The following is a 21,517-nucleotide window of genomic DNA, read 5'->3' as shown; positions in this document are numbered from 1 at the left end:
GGGAAGTCGAGGAGTATGCATATGATGAGAGAAGTATAGCTTTTTCACGCACTAAGGCTGTTCGATAGAATGCCTCTGGAGAAGGTTGGAATATCAAACTAAATAGGAGTGAGGGCGATGAAAGACTATTAGATTGATTATCATTTAATTAATTCCTAGATTAGATTATTATTAAATTATTACTTATATTTTTTATTTGGTTTTTTGGTTGCCTATCCTATTAATCGGTTCTATTTCTTGGAATAAATTGTGATATTCCAATGAAATTTTATTAATCATCCACATCTAAGAGTATGATATTACTTTATTTCATTGTCAACATGACCATAGAGCATCATTACAAGTCCATCTGATTCTTGTCAACGAGAAATGTAGTAAAAAGAAGTTTAAATTACACTCTACTCCTGTGTTTTGGATCAATTACAGCATACTCTAGTATACTTTAAGCATTTATTTAACCCCCCCTAAAAGGAGTAATCAAAGTATTATTTATGATATAGAATGTGCTGCTACAATTACATATCTGATACAGATGAGCCAGAAGAGATCAAATGACCAACATATTTGATACATACCTACCTTTTTATTTATTTATTAAGTGTGATCGAGCACACAGTTTAGCAACACACATTGGCCAATCTCCTTGGAAACTCCCCAGTAGCAGCACCAGACTCCTCTGCTTTATTTCTTCTTGATTCTGGCAAACAGTCTAGCCCAATTGAGAACCATAAACACATAGATCTTATCGTATGTGTTGTCAATGAAGATAAAGTAAGCAGTCCTCCAGGTGCTCTTCAACAGCAAGGGACCAAACACCAACCAAAACCCTGTGGCAAATCCAAGACCCATGGAGAGATAGAAAGACGACATATCATGTTCATCTTTGTATTCTGGAAGAGCATCCAGAATTGTGTCATTTCCTGAACAATCTTTAGAAACAGGAGGCCCACACAGATTTACGTTGCCTTCGTAGATAGATGAATCAGTGAATGTCTGGAGCTGGTGCCCTGTTGGTATTCTTCCCGAGAGATTATTGTAGGACAGGTTCAAATAAACTAAAGAAGTTAAAGCTGATAGATTTGAAGGAATCTGGCCAGAAAGCTCGTTGTTTGATAGATCAAGAGATTCCAATGATAGTAGGCCACCTATAGTCTCTGGAATATTTCCAATCAATTGATTTTTGGACAAGTTCAAGTTTATTAATCTAGCAAGGGCACCTATCTCTTCAGGGATCTCTCCTGTCAGATAGTTGCTTGATAAATCAAGGTTCACCATGAGTAAGCTAATGTTTGTGTAGTATTCCAAATGTTGCCCTTTCATGGTCACTGATAAGTCAAAGACGAGACTATCGGCAAGATCATCATACGCTATAGTACCATTAAGGATAATAAGATCAAAAGAAGTGCGGGTGATTGTAGTCATTGCTGTTAAGTTCACTAGAGATGGAGGTATAGTTCCTGATAAATTGTTGTGAGCAAGGTCCAAAACTTGAAGATTATTAAGTTTCGAAAGTTGAATAGGAATATGTCCAGAAAACATATTAGACCTTAATAGGAGGAAACTTAACATTGGTAATCTTTTAGCTATTTGTGTAGGTAAGTTTCCAAAGAAGTTATTATAGGAAAGATCAAGAAAAGTAAGTTGTGGACAACTCAAGCCAAACCAAGGGAATTCACCAGAGAGATTATTGTTGCTGAAGCTTATAATGTAAAGTTGTGAACTTACAGGTTTGAGGTTGTTGTGATTGGCTTTAGAAGATTTACTACTTGTCCAGCATCGTGGAAGTTCTCCCAATAAGTGGTTGTTCGATAGATCCAGTATTAGTAAGGACTGCAGTTGGTTGCACATAGATGATGGGATGGGGCCACTAATAAGATTGTTTGAGAGAAGCAACTTCTTCAGTGGTATAACTCCAAGATTCGGTGGCAGTGGCCCAGATAGATAATTTCTTGAGAGATCTAAATAACAAAGATCTGGTGGTAACTTCGGTACTCCACCTTCGAGACGATTTGACCCCAAATTTATAGAAGATGCCGCAGACATGAATTCTAGACTCATTGGCAATACTCCGCTAATCTGATTGTGGGAGAGATCAAGATATTGAAGCTGAGGCATTACATGCCAGAACCAATCAGGCATCCTGTCGGCTATTTCTGCACCAGACATGTATAAGAAAGTAATGTCAGTTTGTCCTCGTATCCATGCAGGAAAATGGGGTCCCAGATTGCAGGAGCTAAAATCTGCCTCTTCCAATTTGAATGGAGAGATCCAATTTGGGTCTAATACAATGGTCAGAGAGTTATTGTTCAAATATATGTACTTTAATTTTATTAGGCTTGCAAAATGATCTTCTATCATGGTGCCATCCAAGTGATTGTAACTCAAGTCCAACATACTCAAATTACTGAGCTTTCCCATCCCTAAAGGTATGGTACCGACGAGGTTATTGTCACTAATATCAAGAACCCTTAGACTGCTCATATGAGCGATGCAACTTGCTAGACTTCCAGTAAAATTATTTTCATACAAGAACAATGACTGTACCTTGTGTGGCAACTTCTCTATCAATTCTGCTATTTCATCACTGAACTGATTATATGATAGATCAAGAAATTCCAAGTTGTGTAGATTCTCCAAAGTCCCTGGTATCACGCTGGAGAGATCGTTGTCCCATAGCAGAAGCTGTTCAAGGGAGGTCATGTTTCCCAATAATCGCCCATCAGGAATAGAACCATGAAGCAAGTTATTCGAAAGATCAAGACTCACAAGTGAGGTGAAGTTTGAAGAGTACTTAAGGAGAAAAGACAGTGTGGTGTTGATATTACAAATGGATAGGTCAAGGACTCTTAGAGAAGATGGAAGCATGCTCAATGATTGGACCATGCTCAAATCATTCCCTAATAGGTCAAGCTCGTCCAAGTTGCGAAGATTCTTCAAAGTCCTTGGTATCCCACCGGAGAGATCATTGCTCCTTAGTAGAAGCTGCTCAATGGAGGTCATATTTCCTAGTAGCTCATTAGGAAGAGGACCATGAAGCGAGTTGTATGAAAGATCAAGACTCACAAGTGTAGAAGAGGAATTAAAGAGGGAAGAGAGTGTGGTGTTGAGATTACAACCGGATAGGCGAAGGACTCTTAGAGAAGATGGAAGCATGCTCAATGGTTGGACCCAATTGATGACGACAACACTGAGGTCCACTATAGTCATGTCAAGATGCCTCAAAAAAGAGAGATGTGGTAACCAAGCTACCAAATCTACTGACTGCAAAAAATTTTCAGCAAGATCAAGATATAGCAACTTAGAGAGATTGCCTAGCTGAGGAGGTATGCTACCACTGAATCCTGCAAAGCTGAGATTGAGATACCTCAAGTTCTTGAAGGAGCCCATGAATTCTGGTATCCTCTGACCTCCAAAGTTGTTGTAGCTTAGGTCAAGGTATCTGAGATTCTTTAGAGCCGACAGAGAAGGGCTGATATCACCGCCCAATGTTGGATTGCCAAAATAAATGTCATCTACTTGAAGATTGCACATGTTGTGGAGGTCAAGCTTAACAACATTGCCGGTCAAGTTGCTACACGTCACGCCCCACCATTGGCAGCAGTCTTGGCCTTCCCAAGAAGGTAAGAGCTCTCGAGTATATTTAATGCCTGTTTTGAAGGAGAGAAGAGCATCCCTCTCCTGCGGAATGCAGCTACCTACGGCTTTCAAGGAGAGAGATGGAGAGATGAGTAGGAGAAGCCAAACCATTAGTATTACTACTCGGTTTGCCATTAAAGCAATTTCTAGCTTTTATGGTAACTAAGATAAGCTTAGATATCAATTAAACTTCATATATATATTGATCAACATAGTAGGTCAAGGTCTAAAGAAGCATAGAAATTACTATGACTTGTTGACTTGGTGATATAAGAAACATAGGATTCCACATCCTATTGAAAGATAGTGGAAATTGCCTTGGTTCGTGGAATTCTGTGAAAGTGAATAAGAGCTAGAGTATGAAAATTATATTAATGATTTCTAAACATTATATTTGCTAAATTATACCTCTCCGGGTAAATAAGATTTTGAAAAATTTGCACAAGAAACCCAACTTTATTATATTTCTTTTTAAAAAAAATCCATATATTTGACCAAAAATATTCTTTTAACACTGTTGAATTAATTTTAACTCACAAACAAAGAATATTTCATTTATAACACTTTTCATGGCAATATGTATTTTACTCACCTATTACTCACCTACCATGACTAAATGCGCACTTGGCTCTATATTTAATATTTAATATTTAATTACTCACCTATTACTCTCCTCTCGAAACGCAACATTTTAAGTTAGAAAATATGAGGAAATTATTATTAAATGCAATGTAGTGGGGATATATGGAGCATTTTATGTCCTCAAATATAATAAAAGATATTAAAACTTTAGATAAATATATATTACTACTACTGCTTTACATCCAATTAACAATATTTTCATCATTTGATATAATACATAATTATTATCCAATGGAAATTCACTATCCTAAAATATTTTAGTAACAACATTATATCATATCAAATATAATTATTACTCTTTACACTAGTATTCAATGAAATACTAGAATAGTTTATATCGATATTAGCTTTGGTCTTCTGATATTAAAAATCAGAATACATCTTTTATAAATTGGCCATATTCGACGAGAAAAAAAAACCTAGTAGTTTAAACTTTTATAAAAGAATATTTTTTATTTTTTATATTCTAAAAATAATTATAACTGGTCAAGCTAAATAATCTCTCTCACCGTCACCGTCACCGTCACCTTTGGAATCTAACTTAGATTTCACAAGGAGAGTAGGAGATGTCAAGCATTGAAGTAGAGAGAGATGGAGGTATGGAGTGATGCATACGCCCAAACCATTAGAATTACTGTTATGTTTCCCAATATATATTTATATGGAATATTTAGAGTAGTCTCTACTCCAGTTTCTTTTATTTCACTCACGTATCATCCTAAAAAATAGACTATAATTCCCAGTGACAAATATAACTGGGGAATGTGTGAAAAATAGATATATTTGTTCTAATTTGATTAGATCTATAGGGTGTTTAATTTGTTAACAGTAATTATGAATGCTCGCCTGTAAAATAATTGGTATATTGATTAGCCCACAAGATTTGAAAAGGTTTTCATCTCTTTCTTAGAAAAATAATTGTTAGAATATAAAATATAAAAATTATTGTTCTCTAAGCCTCCATTCACTTCTAGAGTAGGAATAGTCTTTTTGAATAAGCTTTGTTATTCTGATGTAGTAACTAAACAGAAACTTAGCTACTTTTAGTATACTAATTCATCATTCTCTCTCATCTTATTTTATATAAATTTTTAAAAATAATTGAATAATTATTCAAAAATACTACTTTGCTCCTAGAATAAACAACACTTAATTAACTATCACTTCAGCTATAGTTCGAATTCTCTCTCTCCTCTCTCTCCCCTCTCGAAAGGCAGCATTTTAAGTTAGAAAATATGGAGAAATTATTATTAAATGCAATGTAGTGGGGATATATGGAGCATTTTATGTCGGCAAATATAATAAAAGATATTAAAACTTTAGATAAATATATATTACTACTTCTTTACATCCAATTAATAATATTTTCATCATTTGATATAATACATAATTATTTTCCGATGGAAATTTACTATCTTGAAATACTTTAGTAACAACGTTATATCAGATCAAATATAATTATTACTCTTTACACTAGTATTCAATGAAATACTAGAATAGTTTATATCGATATTAGCTCTGATCTTCTGATATTAAAAATCAGAATAAATCTTTTATAAATTGGCCATATTCGACGAGAAAAAAATACCTAGTAGTTTAAACTTTTATAAAAGAATATTTTTTATATTCTAAAAATGATTCTAACTAGTCAAGCTAAATAATATTTCTCACTGTCACCGTCACCGTCACCGTCGCCGTCACCTTTGGAATCTAACTTAGCTTTCCCAAGGAGAGTAGGAGACGTGAAGCATTGAAGTAGAGAGAGATGGAGGTATGGAGTGATGCATACGCCCAAACCATTAGAATTACTGGTAGGTTTCCCAATATATATTTATATGGAATATTTAGAGTAGTCTCTACTCCGCTTTCTTTTATTTCACTCACCTATCATCCTAAAAAATAGACTATAATTCCAAGTGACAAATATAACTGGGGAATGTGTTAAAAATAGAAAAATAGATATATTTGTTCTAATTTGATTAGATCTATAGGGTGTTTTATTTGTTAACAGTAATTATGAATCCTCGCCTGTAAAATAACTGGTATATTGATTAGCCCACAAGATTTGAAAAAGTTTTCATCTCTTTCTTAGAAAAATAATAGTTAGAATATCAAATATAAAAATTATTGTTCTCTAAGCGTCCGTGCGCTTCTAGAGTAGGAATAGTCTTTTTGAATAAGCTTTCTGAAGTAGTAATTAAATAGAAACTTAGCTTCTTTTAGTATACTAATTCATTTTTCTCTTTCATCTTATTTTATATAAATTTTTAAAAATAATTAAATAATTATTCAAAAATACTACTTTGCCTCTAGAATAAACAATATTTTATTAACTGTCACTTCAGCTATAGTTGGAATTCTCTCTCTCCTCTCGAAAGGCAGCATTTTAAGTTAGCAAATAGGGAGAAATTATTATTAAATGCAATGTAGTGGGGATATATGGAGCATTTTATGTCCGCAAATATAATAAAATATATTAAAACTTTAGATAAATATATATTACTACTACTGCTTTACATCCAATTAAGAATATTTTCATCATTTGATATAATACATAATAATTTCCAATGGAAATTCACTATCCTAAAATACTTTAGTAACAACGTTATATTAGATCAAATATAATTATTACTCTTTACACTAGTATTCAATGAAATATTAGAATAGCTTATATCGATATTAGCTTTAATCTTCTGATATTAAAAATCAGAATACATCTTTTATAAATTGGCCATATTCGATGAGAAAAAAATACCTAGAAGTTTAAACTTTTATAAAAAATAATTTTTATATTTTATATTCTAAAAATAATTGTAACTGGTCAAGCTAAATAATATCTCTCATCGTCACCGTCACTGTCACCGTCACCGTCACCGTCACCTTTGGAATCTAACTTAGCTTTCCCATGGAGAGTAGGGGATGTTAAGCATTGAAGTAGAGAGAGATGGAGGTATGGAGTGATGCATACGCCCAAACCATTAGAATTATTACTCTTTACACTAGTATTCAATGAAATATTAGAATAGCTTATATCGATATTAGTTCTAATCTTCTGATATTAAAAATTAGAATACATCTTTTATAAATTGGCCATATTCGACGAGAAAAAAATACCTAGTAGTTTAAACTTTTATAAAAAAATAATTTTTATATTTTATATTCTAAAAATAATTGTAACTGGTCAAGCTAAATAATATCTCTCACCGTCACCGTCACCATCACCGTCACCTTTGGAATCTAACTTAGCTTTCCCACGGAGAGTAGGGGATGTCAAGCATTGAAGTAGAGAGAGATGGAGGTATGGAGTGATGCATACGGCCAAACCATTAGAATTATTGAAGTAGTCTCTACTCCACTTTCTTTTATTTCACTCACCTATTATGATAAAAAAAAACTAATTCTTTTACTCCCTTATTAGGCTAAGTTGAGTTCAAATTAATTTAGAATATTAATGCATGGGCTTTTTTTTTTTTCTTTTAGGAAAAACAATAATGTAGAGTTAGAACTATAAAAAGTTCATAATGCATGTGTTTTTTTTTTTTGTTTTCTCTTTTGCAAATTTTCCTAACATTTAAAATTAGATTGTAGGGATGATTTTTTTTCCTTAAATGATTTGGGATAAGTTGCATGACATGACTAAGACTAAGACAATCTTGACATTTAAATTCACCGCTAATATAGTTTTTATATTCTATCTTCTTCATCCTTGCTCCTTTATAGAATTTCATAAACTAATACAATATTTAGTATCTTTCGATGAATTGTATTTTTGTAGTTTTATTGTAAAATTCTATATATCGAACACTCCCTAAACCCTAGTTGGTCAATGATTCATAGTAACAAATTAACTATCAGCGCGTTGTTAACAAACTAACCCAAGTTTTGGTTTATAGAATTCTAAAGAAAGAAAAGGACCATTACAAAATCTATACCAGTGGTTGTGGAATTCCAACTTCAAGAATGACACAACTTATGACATAACATTGCCAAGTTTAAAAGAGAAAGTGACTTGTAACTTTTATAATTAATTCAATTTTGTAAAATTAAAACTAGTTCTATGATCTGGTACTCCAAAGAACTAACCAAAACTTGCGACTTCTATAATTAGTTAGATCTCCTTAATGTTTGGCAATGAGCATTGAGCAGCACATAGATCCTCCTCTTCAATAGTATTGCACTATTAATCCTAAACCCATAATGATAAGCTGCATAACTTGAGACAATTTTGGTGCTGGAATTCTATAACCGTCGTTATAATTTTTGTACTCTAGCTTTGCTTTTCTAGAATTATACAAATCAATATAATTTTCAGTATCTTTCAACGACCATGTTTTAACTGTCGTGTTGTGGAATTCTATATTTTGTTAGACCTTGTCGACATAGAGTGTCATTTTATCAAACAACTGTAGTGTCATTTAGCACTGCCTTATTGTAGCTAGACTTTGAGCATGAGTAGTCCAACTTGATAAATTTGAGAGTTCGATTTATAAAAATAAATAAATTATGGTGTAAACCGCAATCAGATAAAATGTAGGGTGTTCAATTCAAATTTCTCTTTTCTAATTATAAAATACAAAATGAGATAAATTAGATTTTCTGACATTTGGAAATTGGAATAGAGGTGATCATTGGGTCGAGTTGATTGGGCTTGATACTTTTCTTTGCAGCCCATGAGATATCGGCCCGAGTTATCAAAAATATTTTATCGTAGTGGCTCGAGTGTAGTAGCCCACGAGTTAAGTCTTTGGTAACAAAACTTTGGATGTAGACTAAAAAATCATATGATAAGCCGGCATAGCAAGTTGATCTTTTGGGTCGGGTGGACAAAAGCTTGGCCCTTCCCACCCATTACCATTTCGGACTCGTGTGAGGTTCGGCCCAAATTGGGTTGCGACAAAGCTTAGCCGAATCAGAGTCATGCTAGTTTGGGCCGAATTCGAGCGGGCTGAGCCAGATTTCGACATCTACTTTAGAACAAGAGTGTTCACTTCAATAGAGCTCTTCAAAGCTTGGGGTGAGCTGTTCGTGAGGTGCAATGCCACCTTTGGGAACAGAGTTCTTTATCTAGTCAGGCAGGGCTGCTAGGAATGAAACAAAATTCTAACCCCACCCTACTTTATATATAGTTATTATGATTGAATGATTATTAGAACATCAGTTTATTTTATCACAGCTATATCTTTTAGCTTAAGTTGACTTCAATCAAATTTAGATCAGACTGATCGAAACTGCAACAAGTAGGTTATTGATTAAGTAAAAGCCTGCACTTTACATTAATCAATCTTCATTATTTCAGTCTATACGCATATTATTTTGATCCATATTTATAACAATTTTCAACATAGTCAAGTTAGGAGACTAGAGGGGGCATATGTTTACATGCACTTTAACTAGCTCAAAATGAGATGTTGCACATAAATACAATGTATTCCAAATACTATAATAATAAAAGTAATCCTTAAGTATACTCACTTATTAGCATTGTTTAATAGGAAGAGTACCATAACTTGCAAATTTTATCACACATATGCACATAATTCTAAATTTTATAATTATATAATTACTCTTGAAACATAAATATTATTTCAAAATATTTATATCACATATAGAGATATTTTGGTAATTTTGTTTACCGAAGTATATTTAAAAGTGCACACCATTTAACATTCTACGTTTATATTATCAAATTTATGTTCAGATCACAAAATATAATACTTGTTCTATACCTCATGAATATTTTAAGAATTTTACCCAATGCCATAGTATTTTAGGCATTTGATTTGGTAAGTTCTAAATGATGTATAATGGTACCTTATACTATCTTCAGCCTAAATTGAACATTAGATAAGCTTTGAACTATATCTTAACATTGAATTGACGTATTGTTGCGAATCGGTCTGATCTGATTTGCAACGGTTTTGGACTTAATGAAGCTCGTAACTTGTGAAGGGATCTGTGAACAATATAACCGACGGATCCTTCTAAATTTTGGATATGTTGTTTATCTTAGAAATAGCTTTCCAACGAATTCAAGATCATAAGATTCGAATGGTTAGATCTTAAGATATCTACCAAATAGTGGCCAAAAATTAATAGATCACAGCTTGATAGCCTACCAATGGCTAGATAGATACTAGGTTTAGTTCTTAGTGTGAAGAGGAAAAAGTTGTTGTAGAAGAGGGGGGTTAGAAGCGAAAGAGACCGACCAAAGACTTGAGCGGTGGAACAAGAGAGGTGGGAGAGGGTGCCAATGACTAGAGACAAGTTGAGAGAGATAAAGGCCAAAGCTGATTCAATTATCCAAGATAAACTCAAATTACGGTTTCCTCCACATATTTATAGAGGTTTACTCTAAGAACTCATCAACTGACTTAAACAACTCTAAACAACCCTAAGAAAACCCACACTTTCACCGCGGTGCATTCGAACACGCTTGATCGCGTTTGAATGCGAAATTTTCCTTTTCTGTCGATGCGAATGTATATAAGCGTTCGAACAGCCCGATTCCGTTCGAACGCACAATTTGCGTTCTATGTTTTTGCTACGTGTGTAGGCATCCGCAACCCCGATCGAACACGGTATCTGTGTTCGAACACGCTCCGGCAAAAAATGCTTTTATTGCTTCTAACAAATTCAACTAGATAAATAGGCTTATCACAATAAATCCAATGTCACGTGTGGAACTAATATGGATCGAATCGTATCACATATTTATCCATTTATTGATTGTTATATACACTTAAGTACAACATGAGTATTTTTGGTACTGTACGGTTAAAATCTAATATACCTAGCACCATGAGTTAAGTAAGATTAAGTTTGATTTATTAAACTTTAAATTACCATCTTCATGATATAAGTATATCTTTTAAATATGTTACATTCAAAATTATGCACGCAATGAAAACTTTTTTTTGCTATATGATATTTTTATATTGGGCAAATGTATTAATTAGATTAACACTTAATATTGTGGACTTTATGCTTTCTTTATCCATATGAAAATATGATTGAGTCTAATTTCTACTTCATTACTGACATCACTTTTCTCCCCTCAAGGCATATTGAAGGAAAATAAGGAGGTTGAAGAAGGATTTGATCAACAACATATGTGAGAATTCTAAGTTCATTCTAAGCTCTTTAGAAACTCTTTCTTCTATTCTTTTACCCTTTTCTATTTATTTCGTCATCCATTTTCTATATGCGAAGAAGATCTATATCACAATAATGGACCCTTACTTATACTGTACTGTAGCTTTAATTTTGATGACAGTAAAATCTTTTCAAATCATGTATTTTGGATCACGATTTTATTGTTGAATAACCATTGAAAAAAATGGGGCTTTTATCACCATATATATATATATATATATATATATATATATACATAGTTGCTCATATTCAAGTATTCAAATTCTTGCGATAATATTAACCATAATAACAAATTATCGATCCAGTCGTTGTTAGAGACAAAGACTTACAATGTGACATGACATTAAAAATAATGCGGACTATAAAAATTGTGATGGTTTTGTTATTTCATTAAAGAAATAAGAAAATATGCAAATCATAAGTGATTGTAAGATGCAAAAAATTGCACTAATTTGTGGAATTTTAGAAAAGGAAAAGGAACAGAAAGCTCGAGTATAAAACTTATATTAATGGTTGTTGAATTTCAGCATCAAGATTCTATTAAATCTTGCAGCTTGTGCCATAGCCCTATCAAAGTTTAAGCAAAATAATTACCTCCTCTTGAATTATCCCATACTTAGTTTAAATTATGTCTTTTCCTATTATAAGTTTAGGATGTGTTTGATTATAGGAAAGTAACCAAAGTAATGTGCCTAGTTTTAGGAAATAGCCCACTTTATATTATTTGGTTCAAAAAAGTGAGTTGAGAATTAACTCATGTTTTGACCTCCAGCATGATTATATGACTTTATCTAGAGATGATTACCGTCGAGCATATTTTTATCATGCATGTAATTAGGCTGATCTCTGATATAAGTATGATAATGATAAATAAGGATGGTTGGAGATGATTATACTGTTATGGTTTTATGTCGAGATGATTTCTAGTATGAGTGTGCATGTGATAGACTAGCGAGAGTATGTATGTGTTAGATACATGGTTGGAGTTTGCATTACATCATTTTGCTCTTGATTCCTATTCCACCTAAATTCCGGTTATGCATTGACTTGTTATTGTACTGGATATATGCATATGATTTGTCATTTAAAAAGGAAAGCATGAAATGTGATTGATAGGATAGTTGATAGAAAGCGTGAGGATACCCGAGTGGGCGCGAGGGTTAGGACGCGCTTGGTGGATGATTGATCGCTCGACATGGTCGCGATCCTGTTGGCCTTACGTCCGAGGTCGTTAGTCTGTGTGCGCAGCAGACATTCGGACACATGCCGTTCGCCAGGGCATATGTGGCGAGTTATCCTCACGAGATTTCTATCAGCTAGAAGGGTGCCCGGTCTGGATGGATGTTGATACCCTAGCGGATGGCAGGGTATGGTTATATTTGAGATACTCTTTACGGATGGCAGAGTATGCTCTGAGCCTTCGGGCATGATGTTGAGACCGGGTACCGGGTGTTGACTGTGCACAGTGGTCTAGTATGATGATATTATACCGAGATGTCGGTGATGATCGTGATGTTGAGAAATGCATATGATTTCATTATCATTCGGTTACCTGATTATCGAGTGGTCAATATGCATCATATATGGTTGCATTTGATATCATAGCATAGTCATGATCGGCATGCATCATGTGTCATATTTGAGAGAGAGTTATGATGATAGATGACATGGAGATTTGTTTACTCATGGTCGAGGATTATATACTTTTATCAGTTATGACATGTTATCTTCTTTTCATTTATATATTATTGAGGATACATTCATATACTCATTCATGACATGATACTCTTTCTGATTCATATTATCCAGTACATGATTTACTCTCTGTTTGGCATCACTGATTCGGGGTAAGGTCTATTCACTGAGCCTTTTGCTCATGACTCTCTTTATTTCTTTTCTAACCCCCTCAGATATGTGGTACGTGATAGCGACTTGAGAAGATATTTTAGAGCGATGATGAGGTGAGCTATAGATACGAGATGGTATAGATGATAGTTTATATAGAAATCGAGTTGTACCAATATTTGATATTTGTACTCTTTTGTATTAGACAATGATTTGTATAATACAGGTCGAATCATAGTGTTCCCTTGTATTAGTTATTTAGTTGTATCTTGATGGTTTGTTGTGGCCTGTGTGGGTCCTACCAGATTATGTAGCGGTCTAGTGTATATTATTGTGGACTTTGATATTCATATGTTAACAGGTTTATTTGGTTAAGAGTATGATTTATTTGGTGATGGATTATGTGATCATGGATATGTTAGCAGGTGTTATTTGATGATGTCATGAACGTATGTGCACAGGAGTGTATCTGTGCGTGACAGGCCCCGCCCGACCTGTCGCGTGCGCCGCGCGTGCCGTGTGGGCGCGTGTGCGTGCACGTGCCCGTGCCGGGCGGGGGCGTTACATTAATTTAGCTCAAAGAATACTTTATTATCATATATTCATTTAGTCGAATCCATGAATCGAAGTGAATGAAAATTGGCTTTAAAGTGGGTATCATAGCAATTGAAAATAAAGAAAAATGAGTTTAGTACCATATTGGATATTTGAGAAATGTTAGTGTGGTATATAAGTAATAAACTTCTTATAGGCTTTGGACCCCAAAAGGGGTACCTATTTTGTAGGTAAAAGTTACTATGCAACTTAACTCACACGTGCGCGCCGCCCAGCTCGGCTCGGTTCACGGGTCAAGTCCCTTCATTGAGTTTGTGGAAGTATTGAAGACAATTGCAATTAGGAGTGGCAAAATAAACACCACTCGTGCTCCACTTGGGTTTGTCTTGGCTCGAGCCAAACTGAGTTTAAACAATATTTTGGGCTCAAAATTAATTTTGACCTGAGCCTGTGGAGTTGGCCCGCTCATGCTCGGCTCAATAGGCTCGGCTCAAAATGTATAATATATGGCTCAATTCAGCTCGACTTGAAAACAGGCTCTTTTTAGGCTTTGATTTGGCTTGGACTCGATCTGGCTCAGTCTAACTCGGCTTGAAAATATGTTTGATTTAAGCTCAGGTTTGGCTTGGGCTTGGTCTGGCTCAGCACAACTTGAGCTAAGCCAAGCCCACAAGGAGCCGGCTCAATTTCGGCTTGTTTACACACCTAATTGCAATTTTTCAATGGAAGAATGCTAAAAAGTAACAAAGGAATGTATTTGAATGTTATTTTTGCAAAAATTGCTTCCTCAGATGTAGTATAAATACTTAAAAAACTTCGTTCCAATTCTCTGATGCAGCTTCCAATCTGTTTTCAAATTTTCTATTTTGATTAGGATAGAATTGATGGATTATTTTCTTAAAAGTCCATATTGTAAGTATTTCTTCTATTCAGTTAAAAAAATAGTTGACTTCTTTAAGTTAAGCATTATTAAGTTTTCGGTATATATAAAATGATAGTACATGTGATTAGAGTTTAGTAATTAATTAATGTTTATCTACACGGTTTCATCCAATCAATCACCAATTAGAATTTTATTCTGACAATTACCAAAAGAGATGATTAATCTATAGAGTTCCATCCAACTAACCAATCAATACAGTTCATCTTATTGTTAGGTTTTACTTAATTAAGTTAGTTTGGGCTTGCCCCATGAGGTGATTTACTTAGCTAATAAGTGGTTGTGTTAGACTTTTGTTAAGGGGTACTTTTGCTCATGCCACTTAGTAAAAAAAAAAGAATACAAGAGAAAATGAGGATTTTTTTTTCTACATAAAAAAAGGGTTTGCAACTAAACAATTTCTTGGTTGGGATCAAGAAACAATGATTTTCTTCTTCATATCTACAACGCTATTCTTGCTTCAAGAAGGTTTGAATTTCTCTATTTGAGATGTTCTCTAAATTTTAAAATTTGAAGCTAAGGTTATTGGTTTCTTGTGGATGTCATTCTTATGATCTTGAGAGACTTGTTGTGGTGATATTTTTTATACCAATTCTCTTGACAGTGTATTCAATTTTATGCTCCGTGAATTTTCGGTTTGAAAAGTGTTTTATACAAATTCGGTGTTCTAAATTTCTTTGGTTTCTTGGTGTTGTTAATTGCATATCTTTCTTAATTGGTATTAATTTTAGCTTTCATTACCATAGATCTCTTGGGTGGAAAATAGAGCTATTTTCCAACACTTATGTTTACATGCACTTTAACTTGCATCAATTTTTTTCCATTTTTTTACACATTCCCCAATTACATACGTCAGTGGGGATTATAGTCTATTTTTGAGGATGATGAAGGCATCACCTGATGTATATACTATATACTATATAGTTCATTATGGAATTTTCTATTCCTTATTGAAACTTCAGAGTACTCCTTTTAATCACATTTCGTACTTAGAATCAGGCCACCAAATTAGTAGTTTTCTTACAGCTAATAATCATATATGCGATTTAGTAGATGGATCACATTGGTTGTTCAACAAAAACAGTTTTCCTTTTCTGTGCAATTGCCTGCAAAATGTATATGAACTCTACACAGGATACAATTTTTCACAAATTTTTTTCTACTACTTTCTGTTGATCTTTTAGTAGTCTTAGTTGATAAATACTCCTGGATTTAGTTGATGTTGTTCCTATTTAAGCTGAAATGTAAATAAGCAAGTGGCCCAAGATTTTGTGATAGTACCCAAGGACGGACTCAAAGTGGATTTCAGAGAAGTTAAGCTTTCATCTCACTCATTTTTATTATAGGCTTTTGACCATCTGTGTATGGAGAAAGCAAATTAGATCAAAGCAAACTTATTTCTTAATTGTTGGTTGACTATTTGGAAGTCTTATCTGGTTGACATCCTATCAATAGGATGCAAAGAGAGAAGCATCTGCTGGATGGTTAAGAACGTAGTCCATTGCAGTGAATACTAATCAATCTGCTGGTTGAAAAAGAAGCCGTGGACGTCCGAATTCACCGACTTTATCAAAGCAAAAGGTGATCTTTGGGGAAGTCGAGGAGTATGCATATGATGAGAGAAGTATAGCTTTTTCACGCACTAAGGCTGTTCGATAGAATGCCTCTGGAGAAGGTTGGAATATCAAACTAAATAGGAGTGAGGGCGATGAAAGACTATTAGATTGATTATCATTTAATTAATTCCTAGATTAGATTATTATTAAATTATTACTTATATTTTTTATTTGGTTTTTTGGTTGCCTATCCTATTAATCGGTTCTATTTCTTGGAATAAATTGTGATATTCCAATGAAATTTTATTAATCATCCACATCTAAGAGTATGATATTACTTTATTTCATTGTCAACATGACCATAGAGCATCATTACAAGTCCATCTGATTCTTGTCAACGAGAAATGTAGTAAAAAGAAGTTTAAATTACACTCTACTCCTGTGTTTTGGATCAATTACAGCATACTCTAGTATACTTTAAGCATTTATTTAACCCCCCCTAAAAGGAGTAATCAAAGTATTATTTATGATATAGAATGTGCTGCTACAATTACATATCTGATACAGATGAGCCAGAAGAGATCAAATGACCAACATATTTGATACATACCTACCTTTTTATTTATTTATTAAGTGTGATCGAGCACACAGTTTAGCAACACACATTGGCCAATCTCCTTGGAAACTCCCCAGTAGCAGCACCAGACTCCTCTGCTTTATTTCTTCTTGATTCTGGCAAACAGTCTAGCCCAATTGAGAACCATAAACACATAGATCTTATCGTATGTGTTGTCAATGAAGATAAAGTAAGCAGTCCTCCAGGTGCTCTTCAACAGCAAGGGACCAAACACCAACCAAAACCCTGTGGCAAATCCAAGACCCATGGAGAGATAGAAAGACGACATATCATGTTCATCTTTGTATTCTGGAAGAGCATCCAGAATTGTGTCATTTCCTGAACAATCTTTAGAAACAGGAGGCCCACACAGATTTACGTTGCCTTCGTAGATAGATGAATCAGTGAATGTCTGGAGCTGGTGCCCTGTTGGTATTCTTCCCGAGAGATTATTGTAGGACAGGTTCAAATAAACTAAAGAAGTTAAAGCTGATAGATTTGAAGGAATCTGGCCAGAAAGCTCGTTGTTTGATAGATCAAGAGATTCCAATGATAGTAGGCCACCTATAGTCTCTGGAATATTTCCAATCAATTGATTTTTGGACAAGTTCAAGTTTATTAATCTAGCAAGGGCACCTATCTCTTCAGGGATCTCTCCTGTCAGATAGTTGCTTGATAAATCAAGGTTCACCATGAGTAAGCTAATGTTTGTGTAGTATTCCAAATGTTGCCCTTTCATGGTCACTGATAAGTCAAAGACGAGACTATCGGCAAGATCATCATACGCTATAGTACCATTAAGGATAATAAGATCAAAAGAAGTGCGGGTGATTGTAGTCATTGCTGTTAAGTTCACTAGAGATGGAGGTATAGTTCCTGATAAATTGTTGTGAGCAAGGTCCAAAACTTGAAGATTATTAAGTTTCGAAAGTTGAATAGGAATATGTCCAGAAAACATATTAGACCTTAATAGGAGGAAACTTAACATTGGTAATCTTTTAGCTATTTGTGTAGGTAAGTTTCCAAAGAAGTTATTATAGGAAAGATCAAGAAAAGTAAGTTGTGGACAACTCAAGCCAAACCAAGGGAATTCACCAGAGAGATTATTGTTGCTGAAGCTTATAATGTAAAGTTGTGAACTTACAGGTTTGAGGTTGTTGTGATTGGCTTTAGAAGATTTACTACTTGTCCAGCATCGTGGAAGTTCTCCCAATAAGTGGTTGTTCGATAGATCCAGTATTAGTAAGGACTGCAGTTGGTTGCACATAGATGATGGGATGGGGCCACTAATAAGATTGTTTGAGAGAAGCAACTTCTTCAGTGGTATAACTCCAAGATTCGGTGGCAGTGGCCCAGATAGATAATTTCTTGAGAGATCTAAATAACAAAGATCTGGTGGTAACTTCGGTACTCCACCTTCGAGACGATTTGACCCCAAATTTATAGAAGATGCCGCAGACATGAATTCTAGACTCATTGGCAATACTCCGCTAATCTGATTGTGGGAGAGATCAAGATATTGAAGCTGAGGCATTACATGCCAGAACCAATCAGGCATCCTGTCGGCTATTTCTGCACCAGACATGTATAAGAAAGTAATGTCAGTTTGTCCTCGTATCCATGCAGGAAAATGGGGTCCCAGATTGCAGGAGCTAAAATCTGCCTCTTCCAATTTGAATGGAGAGATCCAATTTGGGTCTAATACAATGGTCAGAGAGTTATTGTTCAAATATATGTACTTTAATTTTATTAGGCTTGCAAAATGATCTTCTATCATGGTGCCATCCAAGTGATTGTAACTCAAGTCCAACATACTCAAATTACTGAGCTTTCCCATCCCTAAAGGTATGGTACCGACGAGGTTATTGTCACTAATATCAAGAACCCTTAGACTGCTCATATGAGCGATGCAACTTGCTAGACTTCCAGTAAAATTATTTTCATACAAGAACAATGACTGTACCTTGTGTGGCAACTTCTCTATCAATTCTGCTATTTCATCACTGAACTGATTATATGATAGATCAAGAAATTCCAAGTTGTGTAGATTCTCCAAAGTCCCTGGTATCACGCTGGAGAGATCGTTGTCCCATAGCAGAAGCTGTTCAAGGGAGGTCATGTTTCCCAATAATCGCCCATCAGGAATAGAACCATGAAGCAAGTTATTCGAAAGATCAAGACTCACAAGTGAGGTGAAGTTTGAAGAGTACTTAAGGAGAAAAGACAGTGTGGTGTTGATATTACAAATGGATAGGTCAAGGACTCTTAGAGAAGATGGAAGCATGCTCAATGATTGGACCATGCTCAAATCATTCCCTAATAGGTCAAGCTCGTCCAAGTTGCGAAGATTCTTCAAAGTCCTTGGTATCCCACCGGAGAGATCATTGCTCCTTAGTAGAAGCTGCTCAATGGAGGTCATATTTCCTAGTAGCTCATTAGGAAGAGGACCATGAAGCGAGTTGTATGAAAGATCAAGACTCACAAGTGTAGAAGAGGAATTAAAGAGGGAAGAGAGTGTGGTGTTGAGATTACAACCGGATAGGCGAAGGACTCTTAGAGAAGATGGAAGCATGCTCAATGGTTGGACCCAATTGATGACGACAACACTGAGGTCCACTATAGTCATGTCAAGATGCCTCAAAAAAGAGAGATGTGGTAACCAAGCTACCAAATCTACTGACTGCAAAAAATTTTCAGCAAGATCAAGATATAGCAACTTAGAGAGATTGCCTAGCTGAGGAGGTATGCTACCACTGAATCCTGCAAAGCTGAGATTGAGATACCTCAAGTTCTTGAAGGAGCCCATGAATTCTGGTATCCTCTGACCTCCAAAGTTGTTGTAGCTTAGGTCAAGGTATCTGAGATTCTTTAGAGCCGACAGAGAAGGGCTGATATCACCGCCCAATGTTGGATTGCCAAAATAAATGTCATCTACTTGAAGATTGCACATGTTGTGGAGGTCAAGCTTAACAACATTGCCGGTCAAGTTGCTACACGTCACGCCCCACCATTGGCAGCAGTCTTGGCCTTCCCAAGAAGGTAAGAGCTCTCGAGTATATTTAATGCCTGTTTTGAAGGAGAGAAGAGCATCCCTCTCCTGCGGAATGCAGCTACCTACGGCTTTCAAGGAGAGAGATGGAGAGATGAGTAGGAGAAGCCAAACCATTAGTATTACTACTCGGTTTGCCATTAAAGCAATTTCTAGCTTTTATGGTAACTAAGATAAGCTTAGATATCAATTAAACTTCATATATATATTGATCAACATAGTAGGTCAAGGTCTAAAGAAGCATAGAAATTACTATGACTTGTTGACTTGGTGATATAAGAAACATAGGATTCCACATCCTATTGAAAGATAGTGGAAATTGCCTTGGTTCGTGGAATTCTGTGAAAGTGAATAAGAGCTAGAGTATGAAAATTATATTAATGATTTCTAAACATTATATTTGCTAAATTATACCTCTCCGGGTAAATAAGATTTTGAAAAATTTGCACAAGAAACCCAACTTTATTATATTTCTTTTTAAAAAAAATCCATATATTTGACCAAAAATATTCTTTTAACACTGTTGAATTAATTTTAACTCACAAACAAAGAATATTTCATTTATAACACTTTTCATGGCAATATGTATTTTACTCACCTATTACTCACCTACCATGACTAAATGCGCACTTGGCTCTATATTTAATATTTAATATTTAATTACTCACCTATTACTCTCCTCTCGAAACGCAACATTTTAAGTTAGAAAATATGAGGAAATTATTATTAAATGCAATGTAGTGGGGATATATGGAGCATTTTATGTCCTCAAATATAATAAAAGATATTAAAACTTTAGATAAATATATATTACTACTACTGCTTTACATCCAATTAACAATATTTTCATCATTTGATATAATACATAATTATTATCCAATGGAAATTCACTATCCTAAAATATTTTAGTAACAACATTATATCATATCAAATATAATTATTACTCTTTACACTAGTATTCAATGAAATACTAGAATAGTTTATATCGATATTAGCTTTGGTCTTCTGATATTAAAAATCAGAATACATCTTTTATAAATTGGCCATATTCGACGAGAAAAAAAAACCTAGTAGTTTAAACTTTTATAAAAGAATATTTTTTATTTTTTATATTCTAAAAATAATTATAACTGGTCAAGCTAAATAATCTCTCTCACCGTCACCGTCACCGTCACCTTTGGAATCTAACTTAGATTTCACAAGGAGAGTAGGAGATGTCAAGCATTGAAGTAGAGAGAGATGGAGGTATGGAGTGATGCATACGCCCAAACCATTAGAATTACTGTTATGTTTCCCAATATATATTTATATGGAATATTTAGAGTAGTCTCTACTCCAGTTTCTTTTATTTCACTCACGTATCATCCTAAAAAATAGACTATAATTCCCAGTGACAAATATAACTGGGGAATGTGTGAAAAATAGATATATTTGTTCTAATTTGATTAGATCTATAGGGTGTTTAATTTGTTAACAGTAATTATGAATGCTCGCCTGTAAAATAATTGGTATATTGATTAGCCCAC

The 21,517-nt window shown here is 34.5% G+C and overlaps 2 protein-coding genes across 2 annotated transcripts; both read right to left on the bottom strand.

Annotated features, from left to right (window-relative positions):
* Positions 1-411: 411 nt before the first annotated feature.
* On the bottom strand, positions 412-3,786 carry LOC140766552 (receptor-like protein EIX2). Its single transcript, XM_073105956.1, has 2 exons — positions 3,365-3,786; positions 412-3,261 (listed from the first exon to the last, which is right to left on the bottom strand). The coding sequence occupies exon 2, from the start codon at positions 3,205-3,207 to the stop codon at positions 682-684; it is 2,526 nt and encodes an 841-aa protein (XP_072962057.1). The 5' UTR covers positions 3,208-3,261; positions 3,365-3,786; the 3' UTR covers positions 412-681.
* Positions 3,787-16,772: 12,986 nt separating this feature from the next.
* On the bottom strand, positions 16,773-20,147 carry LOC140766545 (receptor-like protein EIX2). The gene is made up of 2 exons (XM_073105943.1): positions 19,726-20,147; positions 16,773-19,622 (listed from the first exon to the last, which is right to left on the bottom strand). Exon 2 carries the CDS (start codon positions 19,566-19,568, stop codon positions 17,043-17,045), a length of 2,526 nt encoding a protein of 841 aa, XP_072962044.1. The 5' UTR covers positions 19,569-19,622; positions 19,726-20,147; the 3' UTR covers positions 16,773-17,042.
* Between the last annotated feature and the right edge of the window lie 1,370 nt (positions 20,148-21,517).

This window comes from Typha angustifolia, chromosome 9 (genome assembly GCF_048772165.1).
Source record: "Typha angustifolia cultivar Huaian chromosome 9, ASM4877216v1, whole genome shotgun sequence".
Taxonomy (NCBI): domain Eukaryota; kingdom Viridiplantae; phylum Streptophyta; class Magnoliopsida; order Poales; family Typhaceae; genus Typha; species Typha angustifolia.
This window is presented reverse-complemented; position numbering and strand designations above follow the sequence as displayed.

What these genes read in the sequence shown, in the direction of transcription:
- LOC140766552 (XM_073105956.1), bottom strand. Translation starts at nt 3,207, where the DNA reads ATGACTATAGTGGACCTCAGTGTTGTCGTCATCAATTGGGTCCAACCA.
- LOC140766545 (XM_073105943.1), bottom strand. Translation starts at nt 19,568, where the DNA reads ATGACTATAGTGGACCTCAGTGTTGTCGTCATCAATTGGGTCCAACCA.